The sequence below is a fragment of the Haemorhous mexicanus genome, chromosome 2, assembly GCF_027477595.1.
Source record: "Haemorhous mexicanus isolate bHaeMex1 chromosome 2, bHaeMex1.pri, whole genome shotgun sequence".
NCBI classification, from domain to species: Eukaryota; Metazoa; Chordata; class Aves; order Passeriformes; family Fringillidae; genus Haemorhous; species Haemorhous mexicanus.
Genome location: NC_082342.1, coordinates 100,351,799 through 100,374,163, shown reverse-complemented (window position 1 = coordinate 100,374,163; position 22,365 = coordinate 100,351,799). Strand labels below are relative to the sequence as shown.

The 22,365-nt window shown below is 35.7% G+C and overlaps 1 protein-coding gene across 1 annotated transcript in view; it reads left to right on the top strand.

Annotated features, from left to right (window-relative positions):
- The window catches only part of NLGN4X (neuroligin 4 X-linked), a 162,984-nt gene extending 144,023 nt beyond the window's left edge, over positions 1-18,961 (top strand). Inside the window, exons 5-7 of the mRNA XM_059839713.1 lie at positions 4,226-4,411; positions 6,395-7,184; positions 15,238-18,961. Of these exons, the coding sequence (XP_059695696.1) occupies positions 4,226-4,411; positions 6,395-7,184; positions 15,238-16,087 (1,826 nt within the window). The 3' untranslated portion in view covers positions 16,088-18,961. The remainder of the gene's footprint in view (positions 1-4,225; positions 4,412-6,394; positions 7,185-15,237) is intronic.
- The last annotated feature ends 3,404 nt before the right edge of the window (positions 18,962-22,365 follow it).

Sequence of the window (22,365 nt, the reverse complement as noted above, 5' to 3'; positions counted from 1 at the left end):
ACAAATGTAAACAAAAAAGACATGACTGTACTCCCAAGCACAGTCTCCAGTATCTTATTTATATTGCTTATGTCATAGTTCTGATCAGTTTCTGTGCAAATCAATCTTTGTATGTCTCCCAACAAACAAACTGCAGCAGGCTATTGGACAGCAGTCATGAAAAGGCATAAATACAAAAGAAATGTGAACTCAGAAAATGCAGCAGAGGCTTAAAAAAGAGGACTTAAATAGATAAAAATGCACTAATATGTTGATTTTCTACATATTTCCTGGTGATTAATTTCTTGATGCGACATCTTGGCTGTTTAATGTTTCTTACTAAGTTTGGCATTATTTTTTGTCTGAGGGCTGTGTCTCAGAAATTAAACATTTTGTGTTTAAGAAAACATGTGAAGGGCAGAAGTAGAAGAAAAAATACTTCATTTACAAACAAAAGTATGTTTCATTTCAAGATATACTTTTAGAATTGATTGTAGTACCTAGTAAAATTCATGATAGAATCAAGTTTAATTTTTCATTATTTATATTTTCCCTTCTTAAATAGAAAAAAAATCAAATACAATTGTTTGAATTTCTTATTTTATTTAAATTTGAGAGTCAGTGCAGTTTACCAGTACCAAAATGTATTTGTAAGTTTTGATGCTATTTTGAGTCTGTAATATAATACCAGCTTTCACCAAGGTAACTTCATCTTTTTCCACAGGGAAACAGTTCCCCAACTTGGGAGTTAGAAGGGAGGGAGAGAGAGGAGTAAAGGCACAAACTAGCAGAGGAATATTCACAGTTGATATTTAGGCTTTCAGACAGTTATGAAATTGATTTGATATGTATTAGGCCATGGGGCCAAAACAGGAAGATAAAGAATGGACTTATCCTGCAGTGATGCAATATTGGGTATTACCATGTGCAAAGTGTCAAAGGGAAGCTGTGTAATTTATTTTTTTAAATAATTTAAAAAGAATGAGAAAGTAGGTCATATAAATTTTAAAATGAAAATTACTGAAAGATTGCAGTTATCTTGGTGATTTTATTTATCTATCTCTAAGGGTGAAATCAGAGCTCTCAGATCATAATTTACGATCTTTAACATCATGGTGTTTAGGGGGTTTTCTCCATTGCCTTTCTTTTTTACTAAAGCTCTGCATGTTAAATTGAAGTTCTGTGGTTGGGAAAATTTGGGTTTTATCCTGACCATTTTAATTCAGATCAAGAATGTATTTCCACAGAAAAACCTCAGTACTGTCACCACTCCTTGCAAATTGTTTCCCATTGCAGAGAGTTTGTTACAGCTTGGGCCCTTCCAGGTGAGCCTCAGCTGGAAGATGTCCTGCCCCTTATGCACTCTGTCCATGAGAAGTCATTCATTCAGCCCATGGGCCAGGCAATAGCTTGGTCAAGGTAAAATAAAGGACATGAAATGTGTGCAGTGGACAGGCGTCCACCCGTTCTCTTTAGACTGACTCTGGAAGGTCTGCCAGCCGTACTAGGGATGTGTAGGCATGGCCTCCAACCACTAGACAAGGCTGGAGATGAACAAAATTAAACTCTTTGGGTGGATTTTATGGATTTTTTTTTTCTTCTACTTGTCCTAGTGGGTCTCTGCATAACCTTTTACTAGTAATGGGGAAATATCACCACTACTATGTTGGGGCTTAGCATCTCAGTAAGATATCTGTAGCATATGGGAAAACCAACCATAAAGATGGAGCTAGGGATTTCTTTTTGTTTAAGTGGGATCTAAAGAAGCCTTGTGTGTAGCTTTGTGTATTGACTGTGTTATCAAAACAGTGCAAGTGACAGCATGTAGCCTTTGAGTACATGCATTTTTAAAGGTTGTAGAAAAGGAAAATTCCCAGCAATTTCCATTTGCAATCTTTTTCTCCTTGATGATTTCTATCTAGTAGTTTAAAATGAAAGAAGTTTTCTTTATTGCTTTCCTTCATAGAGTCAGAGAAAAATAACAGTTATTTCAGGAACTTCAGTTTAAAGAAACATTTTTTTCTCTTCACTGAAGTAATATAGAAAAAAGCCAAAAAACCCTTAGTGTTGTGTATTTCTGGACAAATAGTTACTATTTGCCTGAATTTCTTCAAATAGCTTTGAAAAAATATTTTGATCTGGTACTCAGAGCATGAAAGAAAATATATCCTTGGCAAGAAAAGACACATTTATGAATTCAGTTTGTGTAATGTAGGGCTGACTCTTTGCCATGGTGATTAGTTTTTAAATTAAGAAAATTTGTTCTTGCAATTAATGAGAATCAGCAGACAACTGTGGAAACAACAACAAAAAAATCTTCATCTTTTGAACATTAGATATTCATTGACTGCAGTTTTACCAAGTTCACCTTTTAGAACATTTGGTAAGAATTCAGAATTAAGAAGTTCAAACAGCTTTAGTTTGATGCTGCTAGTAGAACTAAAACAGATTTCGGCTCTGAATATTAATTACCATCCTTCTTTAAAGGTTACAACTGTCTCTTTATCCAATGGATGTCATAGTTCTGATTGAATAAAGCCTTAATTATAGAGTATTATAGAATATTGCAGTGAGCTACAGCAACAAAGCCAGCAAGTGGGTTATTCTTTCTTTGACAGGCTTATAAAGATAATAAAGGTGTGTGAAAAAAGAGAAAAACACATCTGTTAAAAAAAAAATTGAAACAATTATGGATTGAGTCTTTATTTTTTCTCCATTTGCATAGAAGAAAAAAAAAGGTTACTGCCATTCTTATGTCTGTGCTTTCCATTAGTAGAGACTTTTTAAATGAAAAAGCTTTATCATGTTATTTAGCAATATGGATATGATTTGTGTTCTGCTTCCTCCATTATGTGAATACCTTCCTTCATGTGTATTTTCATTTTTCCTATAAACAAAAAAATTATTACAGACAGTGCAAAGAGATCTGTTCCCCTTTACCAAAGCCTGGTAAATGTACTCCAAAGTCTTTTTTCCTCTAGGGACCTAAGACTCACCTACCAGCCAGGAGCATGGGGGTCTTGTTACAGCAGGCTCACATGGTCTTGTTACAGCAGGCTCACATGGTTTATGATAACAGACTCTTTCATTTCCAACTGCACCAGACCATAGATCTCCTGTGTCCTGGGCCCCCCTGCAAATCTTTCTCAACTGATAATTAGCTGGAAAAAACCTGCCAAGCAATGTCCTTGTTTTGTCTTTGACAGCTGTCACTGGTGCCAAAATCAGTAATGTCCATCTGAAAACTTCCATATGCTGTAAGGTATTTCTAGTAGACTTCTGACTTTGCAGTTGTCTAACAGGAAAAGGTCTATGGGAGTTAAAGAGAGGACTGTGAGTACACGGCTCAGTGTGGTAATTTGGACACAGCACAAGGTCTTAACTGTGAATGACAGGCAGCGGGGATAACTGCAGTGTTTCACCTTAGCTGGTTTCAAAACAACAAAATTAATCTTAGTCCTGATCTTATGGTCATTTTGTTCTCAGTTGCAAGACAAGCAGCAAACATGCCATGCTTTTTTTCTAAAATCTGATAACCACAGTACAGGAATAAAAAACAGCAGCACAGGTTTTCCTGCAATTTCCAAAGAGAAAGACAAGACCTGATTTGTTCAGATAAAATCTTCCCACCAAAGGCTATATTGCCATGGATTTACCTGCTATCTTCCTAATAAATATCCTATGTGAAATTGAAGTGTAATTTTTTTTTTCCTAGACTTTTTCATGTTATTTTTTCTATTTACTTCTTTTTTCTATTTCGGAGTACATTTATCCATATCACAAGTACAGAAATTTAAAGAGCTATGTAATTAAGGACAACTTTGGTAAGAAATATTTAAATTAATGCATGTTAAATTAATGAGTGTTGTTCTCAGTCATAGACTAGCTATCTCACATCTTTGACCAAAAATGATTTCCTAAGATTTTGTACCCGATTCACATCCAGTTATAAAATGTTTAAAATTGTCTTTCTGTATTGTTGCATTGTTTCAGAAATATTTCAATAAAGAAACAGTGATTCTTCATAAATGGGATCTCTGAAGTAGGGAAAAACAAACTCAAGCAAAACAGCATACAAAATGAGTTTCTCTGCTTGCTCAGGAGACATTTAACTAGGACTGTGACCTTTAAAAAGAAGAAAAAAAAGTACAGAAGATGAAAAGATGGGAAGATGTGTTGTGAATATGTAGATACCCTGTAGCTAACTGTATCTGGTGAACTAAAATTATGGGGTTTTGCCTTATAGGTTTTTTAAGTACTGGGGACCAAGCTGCAAAAGGCAATTATGGATTGCTTGACCAAATCCAAGCTTTACGTTGGATTGAAGAAAATATTGGATCTTTTGGAGGAGACCCGAAGAGAGTAACTATTTTTGGATCTGGGGCAGGAGCTTCCTGTGTCAGTCTCCTGACACTCTCCCACTATTCAGAAGGTAACAATCCTCCAGGCAAAGTGGTTTGTTTTTTTTTTGTTTTGTTTTGGTTTTTTTTTTTTTTTTGTTTTTTGTTTTTTTTTTTAATGTTAAAATGTAGTGAAAGTGCCAAATGAGATAGGCTGAATTAGAATTACATGAGGTCTGTAGTTTTTGTAAAATACCTACTAGATAGAATTCTGGATTTGTATTAGTCAACATAAATATGTTTATAAGGAAAACGAAATGCTATTACAACATAAATCTCATGCAACAAATGCCATAGGCAATATACTTTTTCTAGCTTTATCAACAGATTCCACTGGCTCTTCTATCAAAGAATTTGCCCTAATTAAAATTGAAAAGAGCAATGACCTTTCTGATTTTTTGTACACTCTTGGCTGCACTTCCAACATATATGTGGATGCTTTCCTTACTTAGTAAAAATAAAACTAAGCCTTATTAAAAACTGCGTTTAACTCCTCACAAGTACTGTGTGATCCCACAGAGTGTTCTGCAGATTTTGGTAAGTGAGCTGTGGGATTTCTACCCTCAGCACCTCACCCTCCAAAAAAACCCAAACCCAAACTTCAAGAATGTACAGCACCGGTACTGAACTATAAATATTCCTGGTGAAAAGATCAAATCTACAAAGACTTGATAAAAGACAGCACCACAATATCTACTGTATTTATTAATCCATGCCATTTCTATCACAATAAAACAGACAGAATATGTAACAGATAAGCTGTAGCCAGAAGTTTTAGCAGGGAGTCTGGAAAACACTCCTAATTTTGAAATACATAGTTATGCTTGACAATTCAGTCTATTCATACAAATAAAATTTCAGTGAATAACTGTTGAGCAATCCATGCCAAAATCAAGCAGATGGAACCATGAAAAACTTAACTGATTAAATAATTGAAATTTTTTTTAGTGTTTGAATCCAGTCATAATCCTTAAAGGTATATTGACAAAAACCCTACATGCTTTTCTCGCTTTTACTGTCTTTCGCATTTAGAGAACATGGTGGTAGAAACCACGTGCAGAAGACACCCAAGTATTACAGTTTAAGTATAAAATAGGCCATTTGAGTGATCTTAGCAGAAAAAAAAAAAAAAAACCCACAGATGGGGCAGATTCACCAGTAAGCTCCCCTTGCCTTTTAATGCTTTAAGCAAAGACGCTCTTCAGGTTGGGTTTTAATTTTTTTTTATATTAGTGTATGTAAAACAACTCAGAAAGAACCATTGAATATCATGTTACTCTCTTGCAAAACAATTTAAATGTATTTAAATTCAACATATAAGCAGGGTTACACACACACACACACACACACACACACACACACAAAAACACACACACACAATTCAACATATAGGCAGTGCTAACATATACACACAATAGCAATTTAAAAATTAAATGGTAAATAAGAAATGTCAGAATAGAAGATTCAAACATATGAAATTGCTTTAAATACAGCAGATTTTTTTCAAGTTAGTATGATGCATGGCTTTCGTGAAGGAAATGAGAACGTGTAATTTTCATTTGACCTTTAAACTACTGAAAGGCGCATTTATGAGTGTCATTTACATGGCAAAGTGCATATGATTGCCTTTAGCTGCCAGTCCTTCAAAGAAATTTTCACAGGACTGCCAATGTGGTAAAGCCAGAGGACTTGCATCAAAGACTCAAGAAAACTGCAGTACAGGAATGAGCTTTGTTCTTGAAACGGTAACCTGAAACCTTCATGCTTTTTGTGTGTGAGGATCAAACACATGGCAGATTTTAATTAGTAGCCTATTCTACATAGCATAAAAAGGGAGCAGTGAGTAGGATCTATGGAAATTTATTCAAAATTTCATTGTATGCATCCTTTAGGGATTCTATAATCAAAGCTTTGTTTCTTTAGTAGGAAATACTTTTCATTTTTTAAATATATATATATATATATATATTTTTAATATCTAATTGGATCTGTATTTAAATGATTTGCACCTGCAGGTTTGTTCCAAAAGGCAATCATACAGAGTGGAACAGCCCTGTCCAGCTGGGCAGTGAACTATCAGCCTGCCAAGTACACTCGGATATTGGCAGATAAAGTGGGCTGCGACATGCTGGATACCACTGATTTGGTTGAATGTCTTCGGAATAAGAATTACAAAGAACTCATTCAACAGACTATCACTCCAGCCACGTACCACATTGCCTTTGGGCCTGTGATAGATGGAGACGTGATTCCAGATGACCCTCAGATTCTAATGGAGCAAGGGGAATTCCTTAACTATGACATAATGCTGGGCGTGAATCAAGGGGAAGGTTTGAAATTTGTGGATGGCATTGTAGACAATGAAGACGGTGTTTCTCCCAATGATTTTGATTTTTCTGTCTCCAATTTTGTGGACAATCTATATGGTTATCCAGAAGGGAAGGACACACTGCGAGAGACCATTAAATTCATGTACACTGACTGGGCAGACAAAGAAAATCCCGAAACAAGACGGAAGACCCTGGTTGCTCTTTTTACAGACCACCAATGGGTTGCTCCGGCTGTTGCCACGGCTGACCTGCATGCCCAGTATGGATCTCCAACATATTTCTATGCATTTTATCACCATTGCCAAAGTGAAATGAAACCCAGCTGGGCTGATTCAGCTCATGGCGATGAAGTCCCTTATGTGTTTGGGATTCCAATGATTGGTCCCACAGAACTGTTCAACTGCAACTTTTCCAAGAATGATGTCATGCTTAGTGCAGTGGTTATGACATACTGGACTAACTTTGCCAAAACCGGGTAAGTGTGACCCCATAGCATTCATTTTGTTGATAGCATACTTCTAAAATAGTCAGTATCCCATTCCAGTGGCCTCAAAATCTGATTTTGAAGTAGTTGTATAGAAATATTTGTGTTAAGATAGGAGGTAAATGAGGCTTATTAATATTTAATAGATTTTTAATTAGTGTGTTCCCTCAAACTATATTCTTTCAGTAGCTCAATGAGAATAATAACACATTGTATTTTTGGTTCAAAAAATAGGACAATTACTAAGACAAAAAGCATGTCTCAGAGAAAAGGTGGTTCACTAAGATACTGAAAAATCAGAGGTAACATGTCTGCTACTTGAAGAAAGAACTGTCAGGCAGATAGCACTTATCTGCTACAAAAGAAAGGAAGTTCTTGTTTTTCAGCGACCTTCACAGGGATGAGGACTCAGGGAGGAATTAGAACAGAAAGGCAGACACTGGAAATTTTTTTCCCTCTGAGGGCTGTAATGGCAATAATAAATACTTGACTGGAATGAAGAAGAGACTCAGATGTAAATTTTGCTTCTAGAAAGTTAAAAAATTAAATTTATTCTGCTTACAAAACAAAATAAAGACATCAATATTTTGATGAAATAGAGTTGTAAACACCAAGGAAATAACCCTCAAAGCAGCTTAATCTGTGAGCAATATTAATAAATTCTGTTCTCTTCCTATAACATTCCTTTTAACAGTATTGAAGTGTTTTATTTCAGTGGCAAGGGCTTTTTTTGTTAACCTTGAGTCTTCAGTACTGAATTAAAACAAAGATACTTGTGTCGCAAAGGGGCTGTAAATCTTCCCACTGAATGTTTAATGGCAGGATTGGGCTCTGGAAACTGCAGCTTTACTGCACTGCAGTGAACAGTGGGCAGCTATATAAGAAAAACTCTGATGCCTATTGTGAAACACTCAGAGGCTTTAGCTGCCCTTGTAGCCTTCCATGAATCTAAATGGTGGTGGAGAGAGAGATTTTGCAGTCTTAACAGGAACCTCAAGCATAAATTGAGTAAAAACCAATCAAAAGCTTCAGGTCAGTGCACAAGGAAAAAAAAAAATCCTTTGTTTTACTGCATATCAGACAAACAGGTACAAAAGCATGCAGAAACCCTGGAGTTCAGCAACAAAAATAAATTAACTGTGTAATACTTAGATGTGTTTGGTAGCAAAAAGTTATCAGTACTGGGATGGGCAAACTTTGTGATGAAATCTTGATTTATGGACAGACAATGCTGCCTGATGGCTGTACCACATGCTCAGAGATGATGATACCATCAGTTTGTCTTTATTTTGGTAGATGAAATGCTATGTATACATAGAGGACTTCAGATCCTTACAAATATACTCATTGGAATTATTATGGAGATGAAAGATCTCCATGGTCTCACTATTGTTTACAATTACTTTATTACTATTCCCTGTATATTAAGAAGTTGTATTTAAGCAGATTTTGAGGCTGACCGGAGCTTCTCACAGTCCCAGCTGCCACCATTACTCATAATTTAAAGCACTTTCCAGCTGTTGCTACTTGAAAACTAATTTCAGCAGTCTATACCCAGTTCTCTGGTTATAAAGCCATCGTCATACTATACCCAAAGGCAAAAACAGGTGCTTTGGGAGGGCCATTAGTAATTTCTGAAACTTCCCCATTGCTGATGAGATAGGAATGGGGTATATATCCTATTACAGACTCACTCCCTGACAGGCAGTCTGAAAGATGTATCATTAGAAATGGCCTCTAGCTGTAAAATTTCAGTTTTCAAAGGAAAGGAAAAGAGCAACACAATGCAGATTACCTTGATGGGGTCTTTTCTTTGTTTGGGTGAACAATGATTAATTGTTCTGCATTGTACCTGAGAATACTTGGAGGCAAATAATATTTTAAGATTACATTTGTTCTGCACCTCTGGTTCCTCAAACAGAAAGGCAAAGGTTGTAGCACCTCAAGCCTAGAGCAATGTGATCTCTGGGGTAACTGTTCTCCACTCTGCTCACTCACTTGCAATCTGGAATCTCTGTACCCATTCAGGTCCTTCAGCTCTTAAGTTCAAAACTGCATTGCAGGGGGCTCTGCTTTGTTTTTTTTCCCCACCCTATATTTAATTGATAATTTCCCATCCTTATTATGATAGTACTTGTCTTGCTTGGTATTTGTACCCATGGTAACACATGAACTGAAAGATTTTATTATTTCGCATATAACTGTAGGGAAGCTTTGAACATTAGAACTGCAGATATATTTATTTATTTTTAATGTGTTTGAGACTTTACCAATCTCTATGACTCTCCCACAGAGGCTGCATTCAGGTACCTATTGTAAAATTATGGCTCAGGTGGGGCATCATTCAGATGGACTTTGCTAGGCTTTTAATGACAGGCCATCCGTTGCTAAAGAGCACACACTGTTTAATGGGCCTGCTGCCAAGGCTGGGTTTGCAGGGCAGGTCAATCTTGTAAAATCAGTAGGTGAAAGACACAACACGGGCACAGTGCTTTTATTGTGTTTAACTTGGAAGTTGGTTATTGAAGCTAGCAAATAGGAGGTGACAATTAAAGTGTTTAATGGCAAATAGTTTGTGCTTAAAATGAATGCTTGGAAGCTGCATTTTGCTAATCCTCTACCTATGACTCTTTTTTTTAAATGATGGTGATTATTATTATTAGGAGCTTTTCATTTGGCCTTTTCAAAACTGTGTTTCCAACATGCCTTAGAAATAGGAAAACAATTTATTACAGAGTAAGTTTGAGATACTACGTTTGGGATACAAAAATGACATGAAAATACAATTTTGAATTCCTCAATGCACAGAATTATATGTGAGAGCTTCGTTAAGAGATGCACTTGGAGCTTCAGTCTGCTGCCAGTGGTGCCACCCTAACTGTAATGGTAATTTTATAGGCCAAGTTCTGTTTCTCAGGACCATGTTTCCTCCATTGCAGACACATCAGTGGGGAGGAGTGAACAACATGAAGGGTGGTGTGCCAGTCCTTCATAGATACTCTGCCAGCTATGCTTTTGTGAAGCATTTGAAGTTTCACACAGTAGATACAAAGCCATACTCTCATTAGAAACATCTACTAGGTTTCTAAAAATTGCCCTGGTTTGAGGAATTACAGTACTCTACTTTTTTCTCCCGTTCATCCAGCTCTACCTGTGTTGGTATTGGGAAAGAAAGGTCTAGAGGATAGATCCTTCTTTTCTTTGTATTTCAGGTAAATACTTCAGAATTATTTAGGTACAATTGATTCCGAAGCACAAATCTGAGTTATTAAGAATGTCTGTGTTTTGTATGCAGTTTGGTTCTGTAATAGAAGACCTGATTAAACTTGCAGTTATTAAAGTGTAGTTTCAAATCAATTCTCAGGCAACTCTTTTATGAGGCTGTTGCATTTCTTTTTGATGTTTTCATCTGAAGAAATAACTGTCTCCAATGGTAAATCTGTGTTAGTCAAACAATACAGTGTAGTTATGGTTTGTGTTCCTTAGCTCTTATAAGGAGTCCTTAAATGTTAGTCCTTAGCTGACAGGGAGCATGGCAACAGTGGGACCTGGTGATAATTGAGGAGAGGAGGTAAGGGAAAACATGCCTATGTACCAGTCCTTTAAGCAGGAGCATCTGTGGCATTATTAGTATTGTGACAGCATTAAAAGAATTAGCAGAACAATTAAGAAAAGCCAGTTTTTCCTCTCTCTTCCATTTTTTTTTTTATCATGCAGAGAAGAGAGTACTACTGAAAGAAAATAAAGTATCTAGGGGCCTTCTAGAGAGTTGGAGACAAAGATTATGTAGCTGTGAAGACATTTTGCTCTCCAGTGAAGACAGAGAAGAACACAAAATTTAAAACATTTCAAATGCATGAATGTAACAGTTCCTGAGTGATAGTCAATGCTGTGGCAGAAGTAGTTAGAACACAAATGGTGTTTTCCCATCTTATAAGGAATTTGGGATATGAGTAAACTTCTTAATTCACTATTCTTCCCATGAAAATATAACCAGATATGAAATACCCAGTTCCTTCATTTACCCTCCAGGTCAGCTACTAATCTACCTTGTGAGCAGAAGTGTGTGTTGCTCTTCAGACAACATCCATTGCCAGCATATTTACTTCATATCACCTGAGAAAAAACTTCTGTTTTGACTTAACATCTCTAGCTCGTGAGGTGTGAATTGAATGACAATATACAAAAACATCTTAAGATGTGCAAAATTAGTGCAGACTGAAAGTGGGAGGGAGAAGGCAACAGGTGAAATGGGATTATTCTGCACATTAACAAAAATATACCTTAGAGAAGATATGGTCTTCTGTCATATGGAAAAAAAATTCAGGCATTTCATGATGGGGACGTGTTTTGATAAATAAGGTGTTTGAATTCTAAAGGTGGTAAAAATAAGTAATGAGATAGCAAAATAAATAACAATAATCATCAATCTTGTTATAGTAGTCAGATGAAGAAAAGAAAAAGCCTCCCTACCCACTGACAAATGGGGAAACAAGAAATCTCCTCCCTATGAGAGCCAATACTGTAAGAAGCTCAGAACTGGAAATATATTGTTCAGATTACACTGTTATCATCATGATTGCAGTGGATTTTTAAGGGAAGGTTTCCTGGCAGTCTTTGTTATGAAATTACACACTTGAGCCTCAAGAACATCTAGAAGCACAAAAGAATTGTGAGAGTCTGAAAAGGCAAGGGAAAATTTGAAATTAAAGTAACAGATCAAGAATTTTGTTGAACAGATGATTTGATAGGAGAAATGGTTGTCTGTACATCTATGTTTTATGCCTACCAATAAAACAGGAAAATGGTTTATAGTAGGATAAGATGCCCAACTACCCCAGGAAAAAAACAAGTTGTAAGTTGTAACTTCATGAATTTTCTGCAGGGCTCATAGCAGGATGGCCAAGGGAAGTAAAAACTTCTCTTGTTTATATCTACTGAATATTTTTGGCAAATGATCATTAGTCTATAAAACCAAGATCCAAGGCCATTATTAAGATCCTTTATTTAGGACTGAACTTAGTTATTCCTGTTTCTTGTAAAAAACCCCAAAATAATTTAGAAATCTATCTTCCAAATCCAGAGAGACTATTCAAACAATTTTATTTCTTTTTGAAGTGATCAGCCCTAGAGTTGATATCAATGGCAGAGCTCTGATATCCTCAGCAAAGAAATTACTTTTCTGTAGGGATAGTTGGTTTTTTTCTGTTTTGTGTTTCAATGGACAACTTCATACCCACACAGAGCCATGTAAACAAATATTCAAATACAAGCTCAGACTCATGTAATGTTATTTTCTCTCTTGTGTTTGGAGGAGGCGGCAGCATAATTGGCTGCTCCCAATAAATATAGTTAAAAATGACAGATGGAAGTAGAGGATGGCAGAGAGGAAAAAGGAGGCTGATATTTACTTGTTTTTCAGGCTTTTTTGTAGGGAAAAGGAGTCACAGGATACAAAATGAGTAAGGTTGGAAGGGACCATAGTGAGAATGCTAATTTTAAAAAATGTTATTTACTAAAATAATCATCAGCTATGAGGATAATAATAATTTTTTAGGACCATTAAAAATTTTAAAAGTGCATGTTCAGCCTGGCTGCTTTTTAAAGTGAGTTCTCAGCTTCTTCATCTGCTATACTGTGTATCAACTGCAACTTGTTTACCAGAGCTAACTTAAGGAATCAGTTCTCTCTAGGACCATTCCCAGAGTCTTTTGGGATGTGAATCAGAACAGCAGGGGGAAGACACAAGACTGTGTGCCAGAAATCTTGCAGTATTTTGAGTTTCTGAGAAGAGAAATGTTTTGCATTTAGATAACCTTGTTGATTTTTTATTTGCTTTAGAATTTATATTTTGAACCCCAAAGTTTTTCAAAGTAGCTATATTGAAATGGGCCAATATTTTTGTGTTTAGATTTTCCAGCTCTTTCAGTCTGCTCTTTAATGACAAAAAAAAATTGTTTTATTTCCTTCAGTGCATGTTAGAATCCCTCAAAGCAGCCGCATTCATCTGTTTCTGTACAGCTTGGAAGGGAATATTACTTCTTTAGTTTGAACTGGGAAGAAAAATTACCAATGAATTATTTATTTCTAATTATTGATTAATAAATCTTTTTTTTCCTGAACGAACAAAATTTGGCAAACTGTTGAAAGAGAGAAGCAGGGGAGGAGGGAGAAAAAGGAAGTGGCGGAAGGAAGTGGCGGAAGGAAGGAAGTGGCGGAAGGAAGGAAGTGGCGGAAGGAAGGAAGTGGCGGAAGGAAGGAAGGAAGGAAGGAAGGAAGGAAGGAAGGAAGGAAGGAAGGAAGGAAGGAAGGAAGGAAGGAAGGAAGGAAGGAAGGAAGGAAGGAAGGAAGGAAGGAAGGAAGGAAGGAAGGAAGGAAGGAAGGGAGGGTAACATTTCAGAACCCCTAGTTTGTATTCTTTAAATATTATGGAAATGGGAAGGATGAGATCTATTTCAATTTAAAAAAAAAATATCAGCACACTAAACTACCCTAAAAAACTCCAAACACTAAAACCACAAGCATAAGTAAGCCAAAATACCAAAACTATATAGAAAAATAATTCTTCTTTTCTCTCAAAAAAGAAGATACCTTCTTCCAAGTAAAACAAAAATGCAGGAATCATAGGATTATTAAAGTCAAATTACTTGTCTCATTTAAGAACTAAGAAATAGCTCTTTATGTACAGCAAAGGAATGCTAAAGTAGGCTATTAGATTCAGGGGCTTTTGAAAATGGAAAAAGAAAAAAATGCTTTAAAATCTGTAAGGATATGGTTTGGTATTCCCAGAATATACATAACTCTAGATTGGAAGAAAACATTAGAATTGTTTTCACAGGAAATAAGGCAATGCATATAAATGAATAACAAGGAGAATGGAAAGTTCTGAGTAATACACAGGAAATAAAGAATGTACTCTCAGTATAATACATCACAAAGCCACAGAAAGCAATCATTGCTAGAAAAGATGATTCAAGTTAATGTGCAACATACTATTAAACTTAGTCTTGTAAAAGTAATTTTAACTGTCTGTATTTTTTCATGCTATTTATTTCATATAAAATAATAAGGATATGCATACATTAACCACATCTAAATGCTCTTTCTGGCATTGGTTTGTCTTTATTCTGAACATGTAAGAAAAAAAAAATGGTTTACCAATTTTGAAATTATCTCTGACTTGTGTACTACTCTTTTCTTACTACTGCTGAAGTACTTTAAAACTGGTTGATCTCAGCTAATATTTCTCATCTCAGTTAAAGCCCATTGTCCTTTGGCCACCAAACACAGTCCTTTGTAGCAATGATCAAATGGAACGTTCAAATAGTCATTTGCTAGTGGAAATGATGGAAAGATTTGTGGCACAAAGGTAGTGTAAAGGTGTTTTTTCCCCTAAGCAGATATTTAAATGCAGGAGGACTAAAAGCTTACTAAAAGAAAACAACCAGAAATGGTTCCCAGGTTCATGTATTAGCCCTGCTACTACAAAAACCTGTTTTGAAGAGGTTTTTCTCCCTTGTAATATGTGTAGCAAGTATAATTCTGTGTGTTCAGAAGGACTTCCACTATTGCTATGGGGCTTAGATGCCCATATTTACTACTTACAGCAGTGGAAGTAGTGGTACCTAAAATGGAAAAGTTAGTGTCAAACCTGGAGAAAGCTTGAACCTTCTCATTTACTATGGAAAGAGGTAGTTGGTACTTCTCTAAGGTGGTATGTCTCTAAGACGCACTCCTTGGAGAATGGTATTCAATCACAGAACTTCAGATGACCTTTTGGTAACTGAAACACTGACTTCTGCATTTTCATGTCAAAAAAAATATTGTAGTATCTGAGATGCCCTGCACAGTAAGTAATTTTCTTTTGATTATTTATTAACAGCTGTTCTTCAGTTAGGGAATGTTTTTATATTCTGCTTTTAGGTTACTGTCAATATTGGATAAACTGTTGACTGTAAGATTGAGAGGGTTTTGTGTTTGTTTGGTTTTGTTTGGTTTTAGGTAGGCTAATGACTGTAATATTGTCTGTTTTCATTTTTTGTAGAGATCCAAATCAGCCTGTTCCACAGGACACAAAGTTCATCCACACAAAACCCAACCGCTTTGAAGAAGTGGCCTGGTCCAAATACAATCCTAAAGACCAACTTTATTTACATATTGGCCTGAAACCCCGAGTTCGTGATCACTATCGAGCAACCAAAGTTGCTTTCTGGTTGGAGCTCGTCCCACACCTTCACAACCTGAATGAAATATTTCAGTATGTTTCCACAACAACTAAAGTGCCCCCTCCTGACATGACCTCGTTTCCGTACGTGACCCGACGTTCTCCTGGGAAATTATGGCCAGCCACCAAACGCCCTGCAATGACGCCTGCCAACAATCCCAAACATTCGAAAGACACCCATAAAACAGCTCCAGAGGATACCACAGTTCTGATAGAAAACAAAAGGGATTACTCCACAGAGCTGAGCGTCACCATTGCTGTGGGGGCCTCCTTGCTGTTCCTCAATATTTTAGCTTTTGCTGCATTATATTACAAGAAGGACAAGCGGCGTCATGAGACGCACAGGCGCCCCAGCCCCCAGAGGAACACCACCAACGACATAGCACACATACAGAATGAGGAGATCATGTCCTTGCAGATGAAGCAGCTAGAACATGACCACGAGTGTGAATCGCTGCAGGCCCACGACACCCTGAGACTCACCTGTCCTCCTGACTACACACTCACTTTGAGAAGGTCCCCAGATGACATCCCGCTAATGACACCCAACACCATAACCATGATTCCAAATACATTAACAGGAATGCAGCCTTTGCATACTTTCAACACTTTCAGTGGAGGACAAAACAGTACAAATTTGCCCCATGGACATTCGACTACTAGGGTATAGCTCAGCCCTTCCCCATCTACCCTCACAAGCCACTTGGAAGAAAGAAAAAAGAAAAAAAAAAGAAAAAAAAAGAAGAGGAAAAAGTTATATACCATCCGTTGAACACCTTGTCAAAATCTAAAGTAAAAATAAGTAAAAGAGAAGGACAGTCATTATTTTCTTACTGATCCTTCCCACAGAAACTCACTGATGTTAAAGATCAACTACAAACCCTGTGAAATGTGAAAAGTGTACATTGCTGTTACAATACTGCTTTAAGATCTCAGCCACTTTGATTGAAAGTTGAGGCCAGAAGAAGTAATTTAAAATGGTGTTGTAAGTGTAACAAGCAAAGCAGAGTCTTCTGGAACACAGAGCCAGTGACTGTACAGGTGTTTTGTTTTGGTTTTTTTTAAATAAATAAAATTATAAAAAAAGATTCTTTATGTGCCATACCATGGCCGTTGATAAAACAAAGACATCACCATGGGCTTTTACCCAGCATATGAAGCTGTAATTCAGATGGGGAAAATAGAATTTTATTATTAAAAACAAAAATGAAAAAAAAAAAAGAGGAGGACTGACTATGCAGTAAAATACGTATAGTTCTGTGCAAAGAGATGACTTGCCAGCCTGAACTATATTTAAAGAAACTTTGTAAAAATGTACATAGCTGTGAGTTTAAAAACAAACAAAAAAAGAAGCAGCTTTTATTGATGTTTTCAGTTTGAAAAGAGCTTTTAGAAAGATTGTGCATTCGATTGTGACCTATGTGTATATACATTAGTCATATGACCTCTGTTTCCTCCAAGACCAAAGGAGGAATTTCTTCTTAATTACTAGTGGTTAACAAAAACCATGAGTTTTTTCTAACATGTTTCATTTATATGAGGCCATGGTGTCATGCAGAGGATACAGTTGTCTGTGTGACCTGCGTATTTTCTCTTACAGGTTACACTAGTGCATGTTAAAGTATTCATAGGAGATTGTTGTTCTTTTCTGAAACATTTTTTCTATAATTTAATTTTGTCTTAGCCTTTGTTAAATTCAAACACAGCAATGGATTGGAAAACAAGGAGAAAAAACACAAAAGAAAAGAATTACTATTTTAAGCTTGTTGAACTGAACCAAGAAGCATCCAATAATATATATTTGGAGTCCAGTTTGTAGTTCTTGGTTTTTGTGATACATTAGGAAGAGTGTTGTGCCCTGACAAAAGCAATGAAAGCCTGTGTTTTGGTCAGCCTTCTTCAAGGAAAACTAGCTCTATACTCACCAGCAGTTGCAGTAGAATCTCAGCTGAGAAAGCACCTCCTCAGCATTGCTAAACAAAATAAAACTACAATTTGAAAGTTGGGAAATGCAGGGTTGGTTGGCTGGCTAATTTCCAAACCGTTCAGAGTGAGGAGTGTGTAAAGAACTTATCAGCCCAGTATCTTGTTTTGCGCTTGAGAGTGTACCTGTCAGAAAATTCTTATTTGCTGATTCATTGCACTCAGTCCCACAGTCAGTGAGCATTTGGAGAGAGAAGCAGAGAAATCCTCAGCTGTTCTGCATTTGAATAAAACTGAAAATCCCAGAGAGCATCACTCTCAGAAAAGACAAAATTATTAGCTGGTTGTTCCCTTCTGCCTTTCCTTCACTAGAAAAAACAGGGGCCAAACAGAGCAATCAAAGTAACTTTGCAGTTTGATTCAAACTGATTTGAATGTGAAAACCCAGAAAATAGTTTTTGCAGATGAAGATTGTTTTATATTTTGTCTTTGAAATTTACTCCATCATTGAGAGATAGTAACCAAAGATCTTTGAACAAATTGGTCTGCACTTGAACGTGACTATCCCAGATGTATTTTCTATTATTAATTCACAAATAAACTGCATTGATATCATATGTCCCATAATGATTAACACAAGATGCCTTGTACCTCTTCTTGTTTTCTACACGTTTTGTTTTCTAATAAAAAACTTTGAAATAGTCACCCCTACAACTAAAATCAAAGACAAGGTGATTCACTGAGGTCTATTCATCTGCACAACTCTTTGTTGTAGCAGGCAGTAAAGCAAATTCTGAAGGAAAGAAATAAAAAGTTTATGACATGATAAAAATGCAACATGTGGCTGATATAATCCTTTATCTGCAGTAAATGTGCTATAAATCTGACCTGGGAGCTCAGGTTGGAATGTGATGAAGCAGCAACCCCAAAGTACAACTAGTAGGAAAAGGAAAATTGTTTTGTTTTTTTTCACTGATCCATCACATTATATATTAATGCTGACTCTATACCAGGCCATTTCCACCAGCTATGTAATGCCTCAGCTGAGATGCAGCAGTTTATAACTTCTAAAAAAAGGTTTTAAAAAAAAGTAAAAAGAAAAAAAAAAGTAAAAAAAAAAAAGGTAATGGTGCTTGGCATCATAATCAGTTGGGTATGTTTGTAATGTGAATTACAGTATTTGTTTAGTACTTCCAATTGTTTTCTGCTAGCAATATGTACAGTACTGTGTCAGGCTTGTGACATTTGGGTAAAAAAAGTTCCTGTCGGTGAATGATTTTAGCTTTTAAAAGTAATTACAATCAAGTTGATTTAATAATTTGATACATCTGGACTGATGTATGATTTATAGAGGGAACAGATTTATAGGGTCTTCATAGAATTCTATAATAATGATATCAAAATATACTTTGAAACTGTAAAGGAAAAACAAAAGTACTTTCCCAGGCTTATATTCTTGTCCTTAAGAGGCACACAGGGTTCAATGGTTTCTTCTGTTATTGTTTTGCAATTTTTTGGTTTTTTTTGCCTTAAGTAATGATAGAAGATATATATGGCTGGACACATATGTATAAACTTTTCAGCAGCATTTTTAATAATAAAATATCACGGTATTTTCTAATGCTTTGTGCAAATAACTACGTGTTCATCCTTTTGTGTAGAAAGTCTTTCAGAGGTGTGTTTTCTGCCCCATCTCCATTTCATTATCGACTGTAAACAATGCCTTGATACTCAGTATAAAAATATTAAAGTAACAGAGGTTGCACTTTTAAGTTAGCATTGAGTTTTCATGGCTTTTGTAGTTCTGTAAGCCTGCCAGTAAAAGGAAAGCAACTCAGACAATGAAGATTTAAAAAAAATAAGCTCCATGTACTTATTACCTGCATACACTGCAATTCCCATTGAAGCAATGGTTTAATTGTTTTGTTAGTATTTTCTGAGGCACTGAAAAAAAAAGCTTGGGTAAGCAGTGTCCCATATTAGTGTATAGCTTAGCAGCTAAAAATTGCAAAAAAAAATCTTCCAAGTTAGGAATCAAAATAATTCAAATAAATTTAATATGTCAAGCTCTACAAGTCAATATACTTCATTTTTATATTTTAAATTTAGGTACACAATGAGTTTTGCTAGAAGAAAATATATAAAAGTAGCAACATTCATTACACATATGCATTTAAGGTATTTACATATATTGCAAAGATGTTAATATCATTCTTCCTTCATAGGGTGAGAAAGTAAATAATTTGTTCTTTTATGATTCTGTTTATCAAACAGATTTCCTTTCACTGGAAAGGTATGTAAACAATTTAATAATTTGAACGGGGTTTTGTTTTCTTTCTGTAACTATTCTGCTGAATAGATGTACTAACAATAATATTTGATGAATTTTTAGCATATAAGTGAAAATTATTTGCAAAAATCAGTTATAATTATTCATATCACAGTTTTGATATGAAAAATCAAGCTTCTGAGATAGAAACATGCACCTACTGACCTAATCAAGCAGCTTGAATTTTGAATATTGAACTTGTATATAAGGCTTTTGCAAATAAACTGCAGATTTAGAGTTTTTCAGCAAATATCTTTCATTACAGGTACACTTCAAAATTTCACATCTTGCTCTGAGATAATTCATACACACAAAGAGGGGTTACAATTGTGTCATTTCTGTGAATTGTTCCCCTTAAATTTCTGGGTGAACTCAATGAATTTGCTTCTTTTTAGCTAATCAGTTTCACATTTTAAAAAGAGAACATCTTCAGAACTTTGTTCATGCTAACTTAATACTGTGTTATTTCATTCCTTTATTGCCTGAAATATAAATATGCGGATTAGTATGTTCCTTTTTTGGCTTTGCTGAGAGCATTACAACTTAATGGTATTGAATATCACATAAAAATCATATGAAATAATACCATGACAATTATGTGCTTGTCTCAGATTTGTGATTTTACATTTGTATTATTTAATTATTGTCAACTGTTTCTCATATTTTCATCTACAGCTGTTTGGAATCACAAACCTCATCAGCCTGAATGTCTCCAGAGGCCATTAGCAGCCAGTGAAAACTGGGGTTTTTATCCCACTAGAAGTTATGATATTAGAAATTTAATATCATAATATTTTAAAGCTTCTCAACCCATCAAATTAGCCTGAAAAGTAAGATATTAAATTAAATTAAATTAAAAATAAAGAAGGGGTTTGGAAATGCCTAAGCATCTTTTTTGAGCTGTAGCATAATAAATATTTTACTTTTGAATGAAGATTTGATTCAAACAATTTTGTTTGGTGTACCACAGTGGGCACTAAGCTCCTCACTGTGTCTTCTAAAGGTTATGTTTTAAGGAAATTATGCTTTCTTAGTCTTTTGTCGCCTACCCAAATGATTTAATCTAATTTTTACCGATGTAAAGAAATTCAGATCACTCAGGGATGATTTAGTCACAATCCAATCACAGAGCCCAAACCAGAGAAGGAGTTTTGTCATAAACCAAGTAAACTGCAGCTCCCCTAAGACACACTCGTAATAAAAGAAAATATGCAGTAATATCTCAACAATTCAAATGTAAAATAAACATCTAATAAATAAGGTACGTTCCATTGTTATCAGGGGAAGGTCTGCAATTTTTTTTTGCAATATCTACATTTTCCTAACTTCATTTTCCACCCCTTCTCTACATAAAATAGAGATAAAATACATAAAAATACCTTTTCAGACAGTACTGTTTGAATATCCACGGACATAAATGTGGAATGAAATAGATGACCTCTTTGTTTTCTCTTCTACATAAAAATCCTCAAGTGCTGAAAGCATAAAATGTTCTTCCTCTAGTGCCTTTTATCAGGGCTTCTAGGTTATCTGGGTGATTCAAAGCAGTCCCGTTTCAAGGGCTCCCAAGTTTAAATAAAAGCAAAAACCTAGACAAAGGACTGACATATATTGGCTTTGACTTAGACTACACAGCACAGTTGTATTTCTCTCCAAGAGCCAAAGATGTGGCACAAAAACAGAAGACAGCTTTATCTATGTTTTATTTTTAAAATACTGCATTTATAGAGACCACTTTTTTTCAAGATTTTTGTGTCTGATATCTTGCTTTTTGCTGTACCTAACTCAAAACCCTCACTCATTTCATGTCCTCTCATATCTTTTATCTCTTTTTACATCAGATACTTTCCTAGAGATGCAGATATGTTTTCATGTGTAGTTTTTTTCTGTCACAACATTTGTTTTCAGACTTGTTCCATTCTGTGCTGTATGACTGTGAGAGAGCATTTTCATCTGAGATCTTCCTTGCTGCTTTTAGTATTTAAGAAGTTCTATTGAAGTGATATTTACATGACAGTGTTCCTCCTCATTGAAATGCATCGATCTCTGTGACTGCATTTTGCACCAGCCTAACAGCTTTGCTTTGACACAATGTGTGTCTTAGTGGGAAGTGCCAGCTTGCAGCCACCTCTCCTGTTACCCTGCAGCTTTTATTATTGTTATTTACACTGCTGGCATTTGTTTCCTTTCTACCTTGATCTTTAATCAAAGGTAAATTAAGTTGGTATGTCATTCTATTCCACAGCAAGATTTCTCAAACCCTATGTTGTTCGTAATTCTTGTTTAGATGCACATAATTACATTGTTCCACCAAAACATAAAAACCTTTCTAAGCTATTATGTTTCCTGATTATACCATCAGTGCAAACTAACAGGGGGCTGGCACAGTCAGCCTTGTATGACAAGAATTCATGATATACTGCCTTCCACTTGGTGGTGACTTGTTTCACATACAAAGGAAAAAAGTACAATAAACATTTTCATGCATCAAAATTTCATTACACCATGTCAAAGGTGAGCAAGACCCCAGGTATAATTCAGAGAAAATGCACTAGTATCCTGCACGAGTGGTTATTTTGTATAGGCAACAATTTGCAGGTTGAGCTGCATGAGTGCTTTGTACACATCAGTCAATGGATATCTCACTTCAGAAACTAGACTGGAATGTGAAGATTTCAGGAAATGAAGATGATATT